The 13,216-nt window shown below is 61.9% G+C and overlaps 1 protein-coding gene across 5 annotated transcripts in view; it reads left to right on the top strand.

The window, feature by feature from the left end:
• The first annotated feature begins 368 nt into the window (after nucleotides 1-368).
• The window catches only part of NOL4L (nucleolar protein 4 like), a 127,655-nt gene continuing 114,807 nt past the window's right edge, over nucleotides 369-13,216 (top strand). For all 5 annotated transcript variants that reach the window (XR_012374726.1, XR_003209309.2, XR_012374727.1 and 2 more), the window contains exon 1: nucleotides 369-691. Coding sequence is in view for 2 of the 5 variants with exons in the window: in XM_025876458.2 (XP_025732243.1) it covers nucleotides 371-691 (321 nt within the window). In the remaining 3 variants the exon portion in view is untranslated. The remainder of the gene's footprint in view (nucleotides 692-13,216) is intronic.

The following is a 13,216-nucleotide window of genomic DNA, read 5'->3' on the forward strand; positions in this document are numbered from 1 at the left end:
GCCCGGAGCCGCTCCCCGCCTCCCGCCTCCCCCGGCCGCCCGCGGGGCGGCCCGCCCCCTCTGCACCTCCGGGCCCGGAGCTGCCTCCATCGCTCCCGCATCCCGGCCGGGGGGGAGGAGGAGGCGGAGCAGGAGGCGAGCCGGAGCCGCCGCCGCCAACGCCGCCGCTGCCGCCGCCCGAGCAGGACAGAGCGCGCCGCAGCCCCGCGCGTCCGGCCGCCGCCCGTGCCCATCAAGCAGCCGCGCCGGAGCCACACCGCGGGACAGCCCGGGCCGCGGCGCGCCCCGGCCCGGCCCAGCCCAGCCCAGTCCCGGCACCGGGCGGCCCGGCGGCCGGCCCGCCCCCGAGGGCGCCGGGCGCGGCGGGAGGATGCCGAAGCCGACGCTGCTGCTGCGCGGGGGCTGGGAGCGCGAGCGCAGCCCCGGGGACTCGGAGCTGGGCCGCCAGTTCCGGGACTGGTGCCTGCGCACCTACGGCGACTCGGCCAAAACCAAGACGGTGACACGCAGCAAATACCAGCGGATCGCCGAGGTCCTGCAGGGCGGCGGCGGGACCGGCGCAGGCAGCGGCCCGGCGGCCGGCGAGAAAGGCAAGTTCCAGTTCTGGGTGCGCTCCAAGGGCTTCCGCCTGGGCAGCGGCCGGGAACCCAAGATGGGCCAAGTGGTGTATGTGCCGGTCAAGACGGGCTCGGTGAGTGCGCGCGCGGCGGCCGCGGGCCGGTCCCACCGCGGGGCTCGGGGCGGGCGGGGGCGGGGTGGGGGGGTGTGGATGTGTGTGCGAACGTGTGTCCCTGAGGTTGTCCGTGGGTCTGGCCCGCCCGAGGCGCACGCGTCCCTGCTCACCCGCCCGCCCCGGCCCGCCCAGGCAGCGCTCCGGGGTCGGGGCGTCCCTGCCCCCCTCTGCGCCGCTGCCCGGGCCGTGGCGGTGCCGGGCGGGCTGTCCCGGGCAGCTCACCCCAGCATGTTCCGTCCTCCCGTCCCCTCCCCCAGCCAGCAGGCGGCTGCTCCGAAGCCCGAGCCTCCCCCCCCCCCCCCCCCCCCCCGGGGCTGCCTGTCCCGGGCGCCTCGCGCTCCCGCCCCCGGGCCGGCTGGGCGGTGTGTGTGTGTGTGTGTGTGTGTGTGTGTGTGTGTGTGTATGTGTGTGTGTGTATGTGTGTGTGTGTGGAGGGTGGTGCCGCGGGAGGGGGGGCAGGGGTAGCCACGGGACAGGGAGTCCACTCGGCTCCCAGGGCCAGGGGAGGGGGCCCGCCCGGGTACTGTCTCTCCGACCCCACCCGGGGTTGGCCCGGGGAGGGGCGGCCCGAGCCGCAGCCTGGCGCAGGAGCAGCCTCGCGCGGGTGGGTGGGGCGCCCCCTCCGCCCCCCGGGCCCCTAGCTCCCCCCTCCCCGGGACGGGGGCGGCCTGACCTATCCATCCCCTCCCCTCCCCCGTCCCCGGGGCCGGCCCGGCCCGGGCGGGGTGGCGTGGGGGAGGGGGCGGGGAACCGCAGCCGCCGGGAGGGAGGAGGCGGGCGGCCGGGCGGGGGCGTCCCCTTCGGCCCGGGGCGCCCTGGAGAGGGCGTGCGGCGCGGGCCCCGCGGCTCCCCCGCCGGGACCTCATTGTTCTGCCGCGGGTGGGGGCTGGGGGGGGCGGCTGCTCCCGGGGCGCCGCTGAGCTTTGAACTTTCCGTCGCAGAGACCCTCCATTAGTGCGTTCAGCCCCCGGCCGGGCCCGGCCCGGCCGGCCTCCCTCCCTGCCCCCCTCGCTCCCTCCCCGGCCTCGCCCGGCCCGAGCGAGCGAGCGGGGCCGCCCCGCGCCGGCCTCCCTCCCTCCCTCGCTCCCCCGCTCCCCCCTCCGTGCTCCTCCCCCGTCCGGCCCGCCCGCCCCGCGCTCAGCCCCGTCCCCGGCCGGAGCGGGCTCTTCACACACAATTGATTCGGTCGTTACGAAAAGTGCACTTGTCCCCTCCCCCTCCCCCTCCGGCGGTCGCCCGGGCCGGGGCCCGCGGGGTGAGGGGGCCGCGAGGGAGGGAGGCGGGAGCCAGGGAGCGGATCCGGAGGCGCCTCCCCCCCGCGCCCAGGGGACGGGGCTGCAGGCCGCGGGGAGTGGGGAGCCGTGAGCGCGGAGGGCGGGCGGCCCATCTGCGAGGAGCGCTGATAACCGCGCCGCTGCCGCTGCGGCCGCCAGCAGCCCATCTGCGCCGCTGCCGCTGCCGCCTCCGGCCGGACCCGGAGCATGGGGCCGGGCCGGGGGTGCGCCGGGGCCGGATTCCCGGAGGGCGAGGCTGGAGCAGTGGCCCACCCTGCGCGAGTCAGGGACCCCCCTCCCACCCCAGCCCCCAATCAGTGCTCTCCCCCAAACCCGGGGAGACTGGTCATTGTCCCCTCCCTTGATCGAGTCAGGCACCCCTCCCCCAGCCCAAATCAGTGCCCACTTTCCCTTATGGGGAGTGAGGGCCATTGCCTCTCCCCAGCTTAGGTCAGTCTTCCCCACCCTGCCAGTTCCATACCCCCTTGGGTTCTCCCCCATCTTGGGCTAGTGTCCCCAATCTAAGTGTGGGGTTTTTTTTGAGGTCAGTGACCCTCCAGGTGGTTGACTGGGTCTTGTGCCTCCTCCCCTGGGTCAGTGCCCTCAGCCATCCAGGCCAGTTAGCACCTCCTACCCCAGCTTGGTTATCCCTCCCCAGGGAGCTGAGAGTCTTGGTTCAACCTTCCACATAGCGGGAGGCAGGATCCGCACTCCACCCACTACTGAAGTTGGGAGGCAGGTGACCCTCAGACTTGGCAGCTGGCTCACTGGTTCTCTGTGTGGGTCCATTTCTCCCTTAGGGAGTGGGCATCATGGGGCAGTCCCTCTACCCTCTTCGCAACACTGCTGTCAGGCAGAGCAAGCATGACCATACACACGGTGCTTGCGCGCGCACACACACACACACACACACACACACACACCCATCCAGGCCACATGCAGAAACTGGGTGCTGGGCCTGGGCTCCAGGTCCTCCCAGCCCAGCCAGTCTCTTCAGATCCTTCGTGAGGCCCATGCTGGCCTGCCTCACCTATCCCTGGCATCAGGGGCCTCACAAGCCTCCACCCTGGCTCCCAGACCAATAATAAGCCTTCCCCAAGGGACCACCTGCCTGGGAGGCAGAGAAAGGGGACCCAGGTCCCCAGGTCTCCCGGCCCAGGCTGCCAGGAGGATGACAAACACAACAGAACAGACGTGCCCTCCTTGGACAGCCTGCCCCTCCAGCTCCCTGTGCCTTCCTGCCTGCCCTGCTGGTCCCCAGAGAGCCCGTTACTTACCTGCCACTCGCCCAGCCAACTGGAGCCGGCCGCAGGAGCTGCCCCGAGTCCTGCCACCCCCATCTCCAAGCACCTTCCTGGGTCTCAGTAATTATTTTTATATTTCCATTTTTCTTTCCACTGATCTAAGAGGAACAAATCCTGCTGGGAATTCTGGGCCAGCCATGGCCTCTTCCTGGGAGGGGCTGAATGGGACCGGCTTTGAAAGGTGCAAAGGACATCCCCTGCCTTCACTGGCCTACACACACACACACACACACACACACACACACACACACAGAGTTGCCACGGCCTCTGGTGGCAGTTGGGAGACATCCTGTAGTTTTGTCCTGGGTGGGTTTTCGTGAAGGTCATCGGGCCGTAAACCTTTGCCCAAGGCACTTGTTTAGCACCCACAGGCCTTGTGTTGGGTACAGGGTGTTGGGGCCGGTGGGACTCTGCCTGCCCCTGGGCACCCAGCTGGTGGGGGAGGTGGGCCTAGCTAAGGATGTGATAAAGAAGCTCTCTCCGAGCCACGAAGGGAGGGCGGGCAGCAAAACCTATTGCAGGGAAGAGGGGGTGTGGGTGTTGGGTCATCCAGCCGCTGAACCAGGGCCCCTGGCGCGGTGTGCGGTCCCAAGGGTGGCCATGGTGTGTCATCTCTTTTCCATGTTGTTCTCTGGCTGCCCCCTCCCTGGGCCCCCTTGCCTCCTCCCACAGCCATATGCGGTGCTGTGGTCGGGCCCTTCCCTAGTCCCGGCCGGCCGCGGGTCGATGATCTGACACCACTTGTCCCGTCCCATCTGGCCCTGAGCTTTTCTGGGTGTGTGTGACAAAGGCTTAATCTGTCCGGACGGGCCCAGGGCAGAGAGGAGGGCGCGGGGAATTACACTCTGCCGGGGCCCTCCTGCAGCTGGGGCCCGGGCGGGGGCGGGGCGGGGCGGGGGTCGAGCCAGAGCCTGGGCGTGGGGGAGAGGCAAGTTGGTCTTCAGTTTGCAGGTTGTCACAGGAAATAGAAGTGGAGGCGGAGGGCTGAGGGCTGAGGGGAGGAGGGCGGAGTCCTCCACCCGCGGCACGGGGTGCTCATGGGGATAAGATCTTTTTATGACAAGAGCCAGCCGGGGCCTCCTGACTGGGCAAAGCCTGGTTAGGATTTATTATTTCTTGTGTTTGGCCTGCTCTGGCCTCTGTGTGCTGCCAAGCAGGGGAAGCAAACCCCGTGGAGGCAAGACCCTCTGATTCCGCTCCAGCATTGGCCACAAAGTGAACCAACCTCTTTCCTTTTCCTCTGGTCTCTTTGAGTGGGGCTGTCCCCCTCCCCCAGGGCTTGCAAGGGCCACAGGTTACGGCTGGGGCGGGGCCCCGGGCTATCTGTCAACTCCCAGGACCTCCTTGGAGATAGATGTTCTCAGCTCAACTCTACCATCTTCCGGATGGGAAGACCGAGGCCTCGAGAGAGGTGCTTCCCATTGGTAGGGAGCCAGGACTGGAATGCAGATTTCTGTGCTCCACTGTGGGCATCGTGGGCCCATCACAGGCTGTGAATCCCCCCATTAGAGCCCCATTCCCCAAGGGGAAACGCCAGCTTGCCAAACCCCACTGTCAACATTAGGCTTTTGCGAGCCGGACCCCAGGTGTTCCGCTGGCCAAATTGACTAATGGTGGTCTTTTCCCAGTTTGCAGACAACGTTCATTTAGTGGAGAGCATTTTCTCAGTCTTCGGTCTTTCTCCCCAGAGCTTTTGTGTAAAACCTTTGGCACCTGCGGCCACTGGTCTGGGCGGGAAAGGGCCTCTGACTTAGCCCGGTGTAATGTATGCTGTGACCTTCGCTTGAATTCCTCAATGTTTCCTGCTTTTCTCCAAGTTATCACCACAGTGACCGCTTCTGAGTCACCTACAGTGTGCCTGTCACTGTGCCAAGGGGTTGACACACATCGACTTGTCAGATTCTCGCCATCCCCCAGAGGTCAATGCTGCTATTTGTGCTTCCCTCCAGATGAGTAAACTGAGGCTTAGCAAGGTGCAGGACTAGGCCTCACTGCTGACAGGGGCAGGCCCCGAGCTTGGCTGATGCTTGTACACGTCCCCATTCTGACCCCGTCTGAGGGGTCTTGCGGCCCGATCCCTTGGAAAGTCCTTCGTGACAAGCTTTCAGTCCGTTACACCTTAATCTGAATTCGTTTACAAGAATCCCTCTGCTCAAGATGTCTGTAATCACAGGCTGGTGCTGGAGGCAGGATTGGCTCCCCGTGAGGTGCCTGGGGACTTACCTGGGGCTCACGAGGACGGGTACAGGGTGAAAAGAAGGGCAGAGGGCCCCGTTGTCCTGGGTCCTGGGTGAGAAGAAGGGAGGAAACCTCCGGTGTCCTGGGTCCCGGGGGACTTTTGAGGAGAAGGTTGACAGTGACATCTGGCACGGGCCCCATTTGGATTTCTCATGAGTGGCAGAAGTGGGCTATTTTGTCAATTAAGCCTCGGTGATTTGGGCGAATGTGGTCTCAGGCACTCTAGGGGCTGTGTTTTGGAGCCTGGGTGATGCTGGAGGATCAGACTCTGCCTTCCCGGGGCCTCCCCTCCAGGTCCTAGGTCACTCTCTACTGGGCATGGGGACCGCACACCTCCTTCTTCCTTGGATAAAACCTGGCATGGCCCCCAAAGACTGCCTTCTTCTCCTGGGGTGTCTGAAAGTCAGGAGGCCCATCGGGGACCCTAAAAATGCTGCTGGGAAGACTGGGGGGTGGGCAGCTTGTGGCTGGGGCTGCCCAGGGACAAAGGTCCAGAGCCTGACCCAGCCTCAGGCAAGCTTGGGCTTCTCAAAGCCAGCTCTTAGAGATTGTGGGATGGATTGACTACTGTGCACAGGCGCGTGTGCTCATGGGCTAGATGGAGCATGTGTGTGCACGAGGAGGCTCTGTGTGTGTGTGTGTGTGTGCAGCAGTGTGACTGTGTGGGTGTGAGTGTGCATATGTTTGTCCCTGTGCAGGCTGGGGATGCTTGTGTGCCCGGAGCAGTGTGCGCGCGCGAGCGCGTGTGTACAGGTAGGGGGGAGACTACCTGCCTGGCAATGTGTGTGACTGCAGGCGTCTGTGTTGGCCGATGTGCAAGCACCTGGAGCGTGAGCATTGGCAGACCACGAGTGTGAGTGTGTGCCTGCACACATGTTCCAGATCCTCCTGAAGAAACCCCAGTAGTCTGGCAGTGCAGGGCTGACGGGTGTCCCTCATCATCACAGAGACAGCCCGAGCTGCCGCCCCGGCCCCTGCTGCCCCCGGAGCCTCAGCAGCTGCCGAAGTGAAGTGTCAGGGAGGCAGTGGACGTGAGAAGTGATGCCGTGTCCCTGTCCCGGCCCCTGTCCCCATCCCCATAACAAGGGCCGAGGCACCTCCTTGTTTCCAGCCTTCCTCCTCCTCCTCCCCCACTCCCTGCCCTACAAGGGCACTTACTGAGCCCAAAGCCAAGCACCATGGAGGGGGGTGGTGTGCCCTTCTGGGAGAGAGGGCTCTGAACTTGAAGTGAGGAGGTCAAGGCTGATGGATCCCAGCTCAACCACTTCCTTGCCATGTGACCTCGGGCAAGTATCCTGCCTGACCTCCCTGGGTCTCACTTTCCTCATCTGGAAAATGGGCTCGAAAGCCCCACCACCAGGAGGCTTGGCAAACTGGAAAAGCTGCGCTGTCATTTGCGGGGTTCTGCCTGGTAACCTGTATCTGTCTGCTAACTGGGCCCGTAAACAGGAGGGGGAGTAGAAGAGAGCTGAGTGAGGGCCTGCCACGGTGGACAGCTTATTAGAACGAGGACTCCTGAGGCCACTTCCTGCCCTTGGCCCACCCTGACATACAGGGGAGGGGAGGGGCATGGGGTTTCAAGCCACAGGGCCCTGGGTTCAAATACCAGCTCTGCCCTTTCACCAATTTGACCTTAGTTGGCTCATCTGTAAAATGGAGCTGATCGTTCTGTCTCCCTCATAGCACTGGTATGAAGATTGATGCATTTAGCAATGTAGAGTCTGAAGAATGTGCAAGTCCTAGGAAATGTTAGCTGCTGTGTGATCTCACTGAACCTCAGTTTCCTGATCTGGAGAATGAGGATGGCAATGAAAGCCGTGGTGGATATTAAATGGGCCCATGGAGAGAAGCGCGCAGCCAAGTCCCGGTCACATAGTTGGTGGGCAGTAACTATTAATTCCCGAGAGATTGTGTCAGAGTCATTTCTGTGTCTCCAGCGCCATTAGGGGCTGGTTAGTGTTGTACTGAATTGCACAGAACACCAGAAGGGTCTTGATGAGGAGCATAGGTGTGGCATGAGCCTCCAGAGCTGGGGACTTGAAAGCTCAGGGTCTCTCTGCCCTGCTTGGCTCCTGCCCTGCTCCGAGCCTCAGTTTCCTTAGTTATTACACGGGAATGCCATTTTGGTCCCTCCTGCTTCTGAATCCCTTCCTGGTGCTGGGTGCCAGGTCCTGGAGGTCCGGGAGGGGTGCTGGAGGGGTGAGGCTGGGGACTCTGCCGAGGCTTATAGGCATCCAGCAGTTAGAAAGGTAGTAGGATGATGAGCATCCTGGAGGCCGCCTCCCTTCTCCCCCCACCCGTCCCCACCCCCGCTCTAGTCCCTGGCCAGGAACTCGAGTTCTGGGCTCCGGGATCTTAGAACACAGGAGGCTGCTGTAATGAGTGCCTTCCCTGGTCAGGGGCCTGAGCCCATCTCCTGTGTTTCCTAGCCCTTGCCATGTGCCAGACACTTTACGGCACTTAACTGCCCCTAGATTCTGTGAGACAGTTGAGAACTTGGCATCAGGGAGGCCAGGGAACCGGCCCGAGTCCCACAGTGAGGACGTGGTCGGGCTTGGGTTCCATGGCTGTCTGACCCTCTAAGCCTCAGGACTTGGAAGCGGGGGTCCACAGGCGCCTCAGCTCTCTGCACCTCCCCCCCCCCCCCCGGCGCATCGGGCCCCCTTATCTGAGGGCACTCCACAAAAGCTTCTCAGAGCTCAAGGCAACCCTTAACCTGCCCAAGATCCAGCCTGCTGGGAGACAGATGCCCCCCCATCCTTCCCCCTCACCTCAACTACAGCCCCAGACTCCAACCCAACCTGGGCGGGCTGCAGGGGTGGGGAGACAGAGCAGCTGGGAGGCTGGGCCTGTCCTCTCCCCGCGAAGTCACCCACTCCCTCAGCATCCGGTCCTCTAGGCCTGCCTGGGAAGGGAAAACTAAGGCTGAGAATGGAGGGAGCTTGCGCAGGGTCCCAGAGAGCACCAGAGCTGGGTGTGAACAGGCAGGTCACTCGCCCCTCATTTGCTCTCCCACTGTCGCCATCCCAGCAGCCCCATCCTGCCCCTGGGAGTCGTGTTGACTCTTTTCTCTTACAGCTCCTCGTCCCCATCCAACTGTGTGCAGATACTGTTGGTTTGACCTTGAAAATACATCTCAAATTTCACCTTCTCACCACCTCCACCCCTCCAGCCACCCCACTGTGCTCACTCTGGCCCCCCTGTAATCCCTTCCAACTTACACACCAGAAAAAACTTTGTAGAAAACAAACCAGATTCTCACCTGCCTCTGCTCAGAACCCCCCAAGACTCCATCTCACTCAAGCCAAGAGCCAGTCTTTCTTGAAGCCTCCGCAGCCTGGCATGATCTGCCCCAGCTGCCTGATGCCTTCACCACACTCCGCTCTCCCCTTGCCCACTTGGTCTCAGCCACACTGATCTCTTTGCCGTTCTAAAAACTACCAAACACAATTCTGCCCCAGGGCCCTGGCACAGGCTGTTCCCCCAGGCTGGAATACTCTTCCCCCAGATCTCTACATGGCTGGTTCCTCTCCTCTTTTGGGTCTTTGCTCAAATGTCACCTTCTCAGAGAGGCCCTCCTGGATACTCAGTGAGGACCATTTTAAGTCCCTTGAGCCCTTCTCACGGCCCCCCTTTCTATTTAATTTTTTTCTCTAGCTCTTATTAGCCCCTGACATTATGTATGGTTTTCAGTTTATAAGTTTGGTATCTGTCTCCCCGTAACATGATGAGCCCTGCCACGGCAGACTAGTCTCTCTTGTTTCCTGCTGTGTCCCCAGGACATAGACTAGCTGCTGCCCCAAAGGGACTCCCCACTGTGGGGGGCAGCAGATGCCTCAGAGCAGGAGTCTGAGAACCGCCCATCCACTTCTGTACTCGGAGGGCCTCGGGAGCCCCAGGGTCCAGACCATTCCTTCTGCCCAGCAGTATCTAAGGAGCTGGACCTTGAGGGCCCAACCAAATTTTCAAGCGAGAACGAAACATGGGGAAGCTCATTCCAGGGGGTGGGGTTGTGAGCGAGAGCTTGGAGGCGGGGCAGGTTCTCACAGGCTAGCGCAGGCTGCGTATGATGGTGACTGGGGCCGCTTTCCCGAGGAAGCATGTCCTGCAGAGCATTTCACATGGGGTGGGGATGGGTAAATCAGCTCGAGAACTGCTGTGGGGTCCTGAGAGGATGAGCTGGTGAAAGCCTTTGAGGCCAGATGGAAGAGAAGGATCTGGAAAGCCACTCGGAGGAACTAGTGTGTCCTTATCTCCTTGTGTCATCATGAGGGAAAGCATGGAGTCAGATTTGGGTTCTAGAAGAAACCCTCAGAACACTGGGCAAGAGGCAGGCGTATTCCATGAAGGCGAAACAGGAGGTGAAGGAATTGCAAGGTGAAGAGAAAGAAGGCCAGCCTGGGAGGAAGAAGAGGGGCTGCTTTCCTCATAGGACAAGGGACTGGGACTGGGTGACAGGGGAGGTCAGGGGGAGAATGCTGGTTCAAAGGTCAAGGGTGACTCAGTTTGCTTGGGTGGAAGGAGGGGAGGTTAAGGCACCAGGAACGTGGACAGATGTACAGACCTGGGGGGCAGGGCAGGGGCCCACAGGCCTACAGAGTCTAAGAGTTGTCCTTAAGGCCAGTAGCATGTGGCAGTGGGGGGCTGTGGAGAGCTGGTGACTCCGGGCTCGGCGGGGCCAGCTTGGGAGTCATTGTGTCCACGGGGCCCCCTTACCAGCCTGGAACCTTCTGCGCGCCGGCTGGGACCCGACTGCAGGCTTCTGGGAGGCCTGTGCTTGGGTGGATGACTCATCGTTTTCTCGGCATCCCGGCATCGGCGGGCTGAGGAAATGTTCAAGGAGACATGGGGCCCTTCCTTTGGCAGGCCAGGCCCTGACTGGATGCTGGCGGGTGGAGAAAAGCACACTCGGGCCTCATCTCTGAGCCTCCTGAGGGCGTGTCTCCAAGAGCCCCTGGCTTCCACAATCCTGCGCGGCCCTCAGCCACCCTGTGAGGAGGCTGTTATGACCCCATTCTACAGGTTAGCAAACCAAGGCAGGTTAGCGAACCAAGGCACAGCCTATGTGGGCACCTAACTAAGTCAGCACTTTGTGCTGCAGTTTCTTCATCTGAAAAATGGGTCTGATGATTGTCCCTCCCCAACAGGTTTGTTGGGAAAAACCAAGGGAGAGAATCCTGTGAAACGCTTAATAGTGGGATTGTCATTTTTGTAGGGATATGGAGAGGGGTCTGCCCAGGCAGTAGGGGCTCTCTAACTGGGTAGAGCAAAATTAGGGAGGACGGAAGAGTAACATGGCCAACAATAGACCTGCGTTTGGACCCCAGTTCTGCCACCAGCTTCTGATCCTGGGCAAATGGCTTGCCTGCTGTCGTCCCTCGACCCCTTGTGTATGAGTGGTGATACCCCACACCCTGTGGGGTAGCTGGGATGATGCCCTAAAACCAAGCCTGCCAGGCAGGCCACAGAGTAGGGGCTGGGGGGACCCCTCTCCCCCGTGCAAAGATCCCCAAACCAGAGAGCCATCAACCTCTCAAGGGTAGCTAAGGAGCACTTTGTGGGGCAACAGGAAAGCCTGGGCCAAGGGAGAGGGGGGGGTTCAGCTCAGAGAGTTCCTGCTGGGAAGCCCCATGGGGGATGGGGCCTCTCTCGGAGATCCAGAGCTGGGACAGGAGTGGGCTGGGGACAAAGGGTTTTATGTTGAACGTGAGGCCCCTGCAAGTCAGAGGAGGAGTGGGGAATGCAGAGGCAGAGGCTGAATCCAGGCTCTGCCATTTACTGCTGTGCAGTCTTGGGCAAGTCACTTCCCCTCTCGCCTCAGTTTCCTTCTCCGTAAAATGGGCCCAGTGGTATTACCCATCTCATAGGGCTGCTGGCGGGAAGGTGAAGAGAGATTCCACGGCAGGTGCTCAGCGCAGGAAACAGGAGCTTTTGTCTCTTGCACCCACAGCACGGCGAATAGCAGTTCGACCTGGGATCTGGGGTCTGGGATGGGGCAGGGGATGCCAGAGCGGAGAGGGACAGGAGGGGCAGTGGCCAGAGCTAGAAGGGAGTGAGTACAGCAGGGGTGTGTGCGGGGAAACCGGAAGGGAAGACTTCCGGCAGGAGGGGTGGTCAGCTGGCTTGCCCCCGAGGATCGGCGGACCCCCAGCCCCAGATCTGGATGAGAGAAGGCCCTGACAGAAGCCAGGGGCAGAGGCAAGGCACCGCGAATCAAAGCGGGGTGGGAAGTAGGTGGGAAGTAGAGGCCAGAAGTCCCGCTGGTCCAGTCAGAAGTTGCCTCTCAGGGAAGGAGGGGGGGCAGTGGGCTTCCCAGGGTCCAGGCTGCCCATTTTGGGGCTAAGAGTGGGCATGGTCCTCGGGCCAGAGAGCCGTGTGTTTAAATCCTGCCTTATCATCCAGCTGTGCGACCTCAGACACATCGCCACCTCCTCTCTGGGCCTCGGCTTCCACATCTGTAAAATGGGGATAGTCATATCGACGCCCTTTTAGGGCTGTGGGCGATAATTTGAAGTACATAAAGTATGCAGCGAATGCCTGCTACTGAGCACAAACAGTGGCAATCATGACCCGGCTAGTGTTCATGGAGTGCTCACGAAGAGCCAGGCACTGTTAAGCACTTCATGCACGTGACTCCATGCGACGGTCCAAACATGCTACATTTGCACTCATCTGGCTGATGAGGATGTCGAGGCTCAGAGAGGTTGGGTAACATGCCCGAGGCCACACAGCTGATAAGAGGCAGAGCCTGGACTTGAGCCTGTACAGTGCAGAAGGGTCGTGTCCTCGGCTCCCTCAATCCGCCGTCCTCCTGACAGCAAGTGTCGGATCCCAGGGTCCCCTGTGGTATTACACGCGCTTGGACCGCGCCTTTTCCCAGACCAGAGAGGCAGGCATGAGTCTCTCTGGCAGAGTGTGAGGCCCCCGGGACGCACTACTAAGGTGCAAACGGGATCTACCGGTAGTGTTGACCCTCAGGGTCCCCGAGGGATTCTTTGGTTCAGGGAGGGCCAGGCGGTGGCACAGGGCCTCACAGCCAGGTGGGCAGCCGGCATGCTGCACTTGGCTGAGGCAGGGGGAGCCTTGTGCCCGCCAGCATGAGTCAGGGTACATAGCTCACCACGAAGGTCACAGCCAGCCGCCAGCAGCCCCGAGAGGAGGCAGGTGGCCAGTGCCTAATCCGGGAGGCACTGAGGGGCGTCAAGGCAAGAAGAGAGTACCCTGGGGACTGGGGAGGAACTAGGGAGGGCTCTTAGGAGGAAATGAGCCAAGAAATGGGAGATGAGGGGCTGGGAGCTCCCCACCCCGCCGAAAGGGGGAAAGGGTGACGTGGACAAAGGAGCACAGAGGTATGTTTTTCAAGGAGAAGCACACACATGACCGAAAGCAGCAACAACAAAACAGCAACCGGCAAGGGGGTGAAAAGTGCCCAGCGCACCCCAAGCTCCTCCACCTAGGGGAGGCCCAGTCCCTAATGTGTCCGGCCTGGTACACTTGGCTCTGAGCTGGGCTGCCTGGCTTTGAATCCTGAATCCCCTATGTGCTCACTGACTTGGGCAACTTAACATCTCCATGTCTGCTCCTACAGCCGAGCCGGGGGTGACATCAGGGCCTGCTTCTCTGGACTGTCGCTTCCCGCCCCTCAGAGGCGAGCCCGTGGCCGAGGG

The sequence above is a fragment of the Callorhinus ursinus genome, unplaced genomic scaffold (genome assembly GCF_003265705.2).
Source record: "Callorhinus ursinus isolate GAN/ISIS: 27379988/994484 unplaced genomic scaffold, GSC_fseal_2.0 scaffold38, whole genome shotgun sequence".
In the NCBI taxonomy this organism is placed as follows: Eukaryota; Metazoa; Chordata; class Mammalia; order Carnivora; family Otariidae; genus Callorhinus; species Callorhinus ursinus.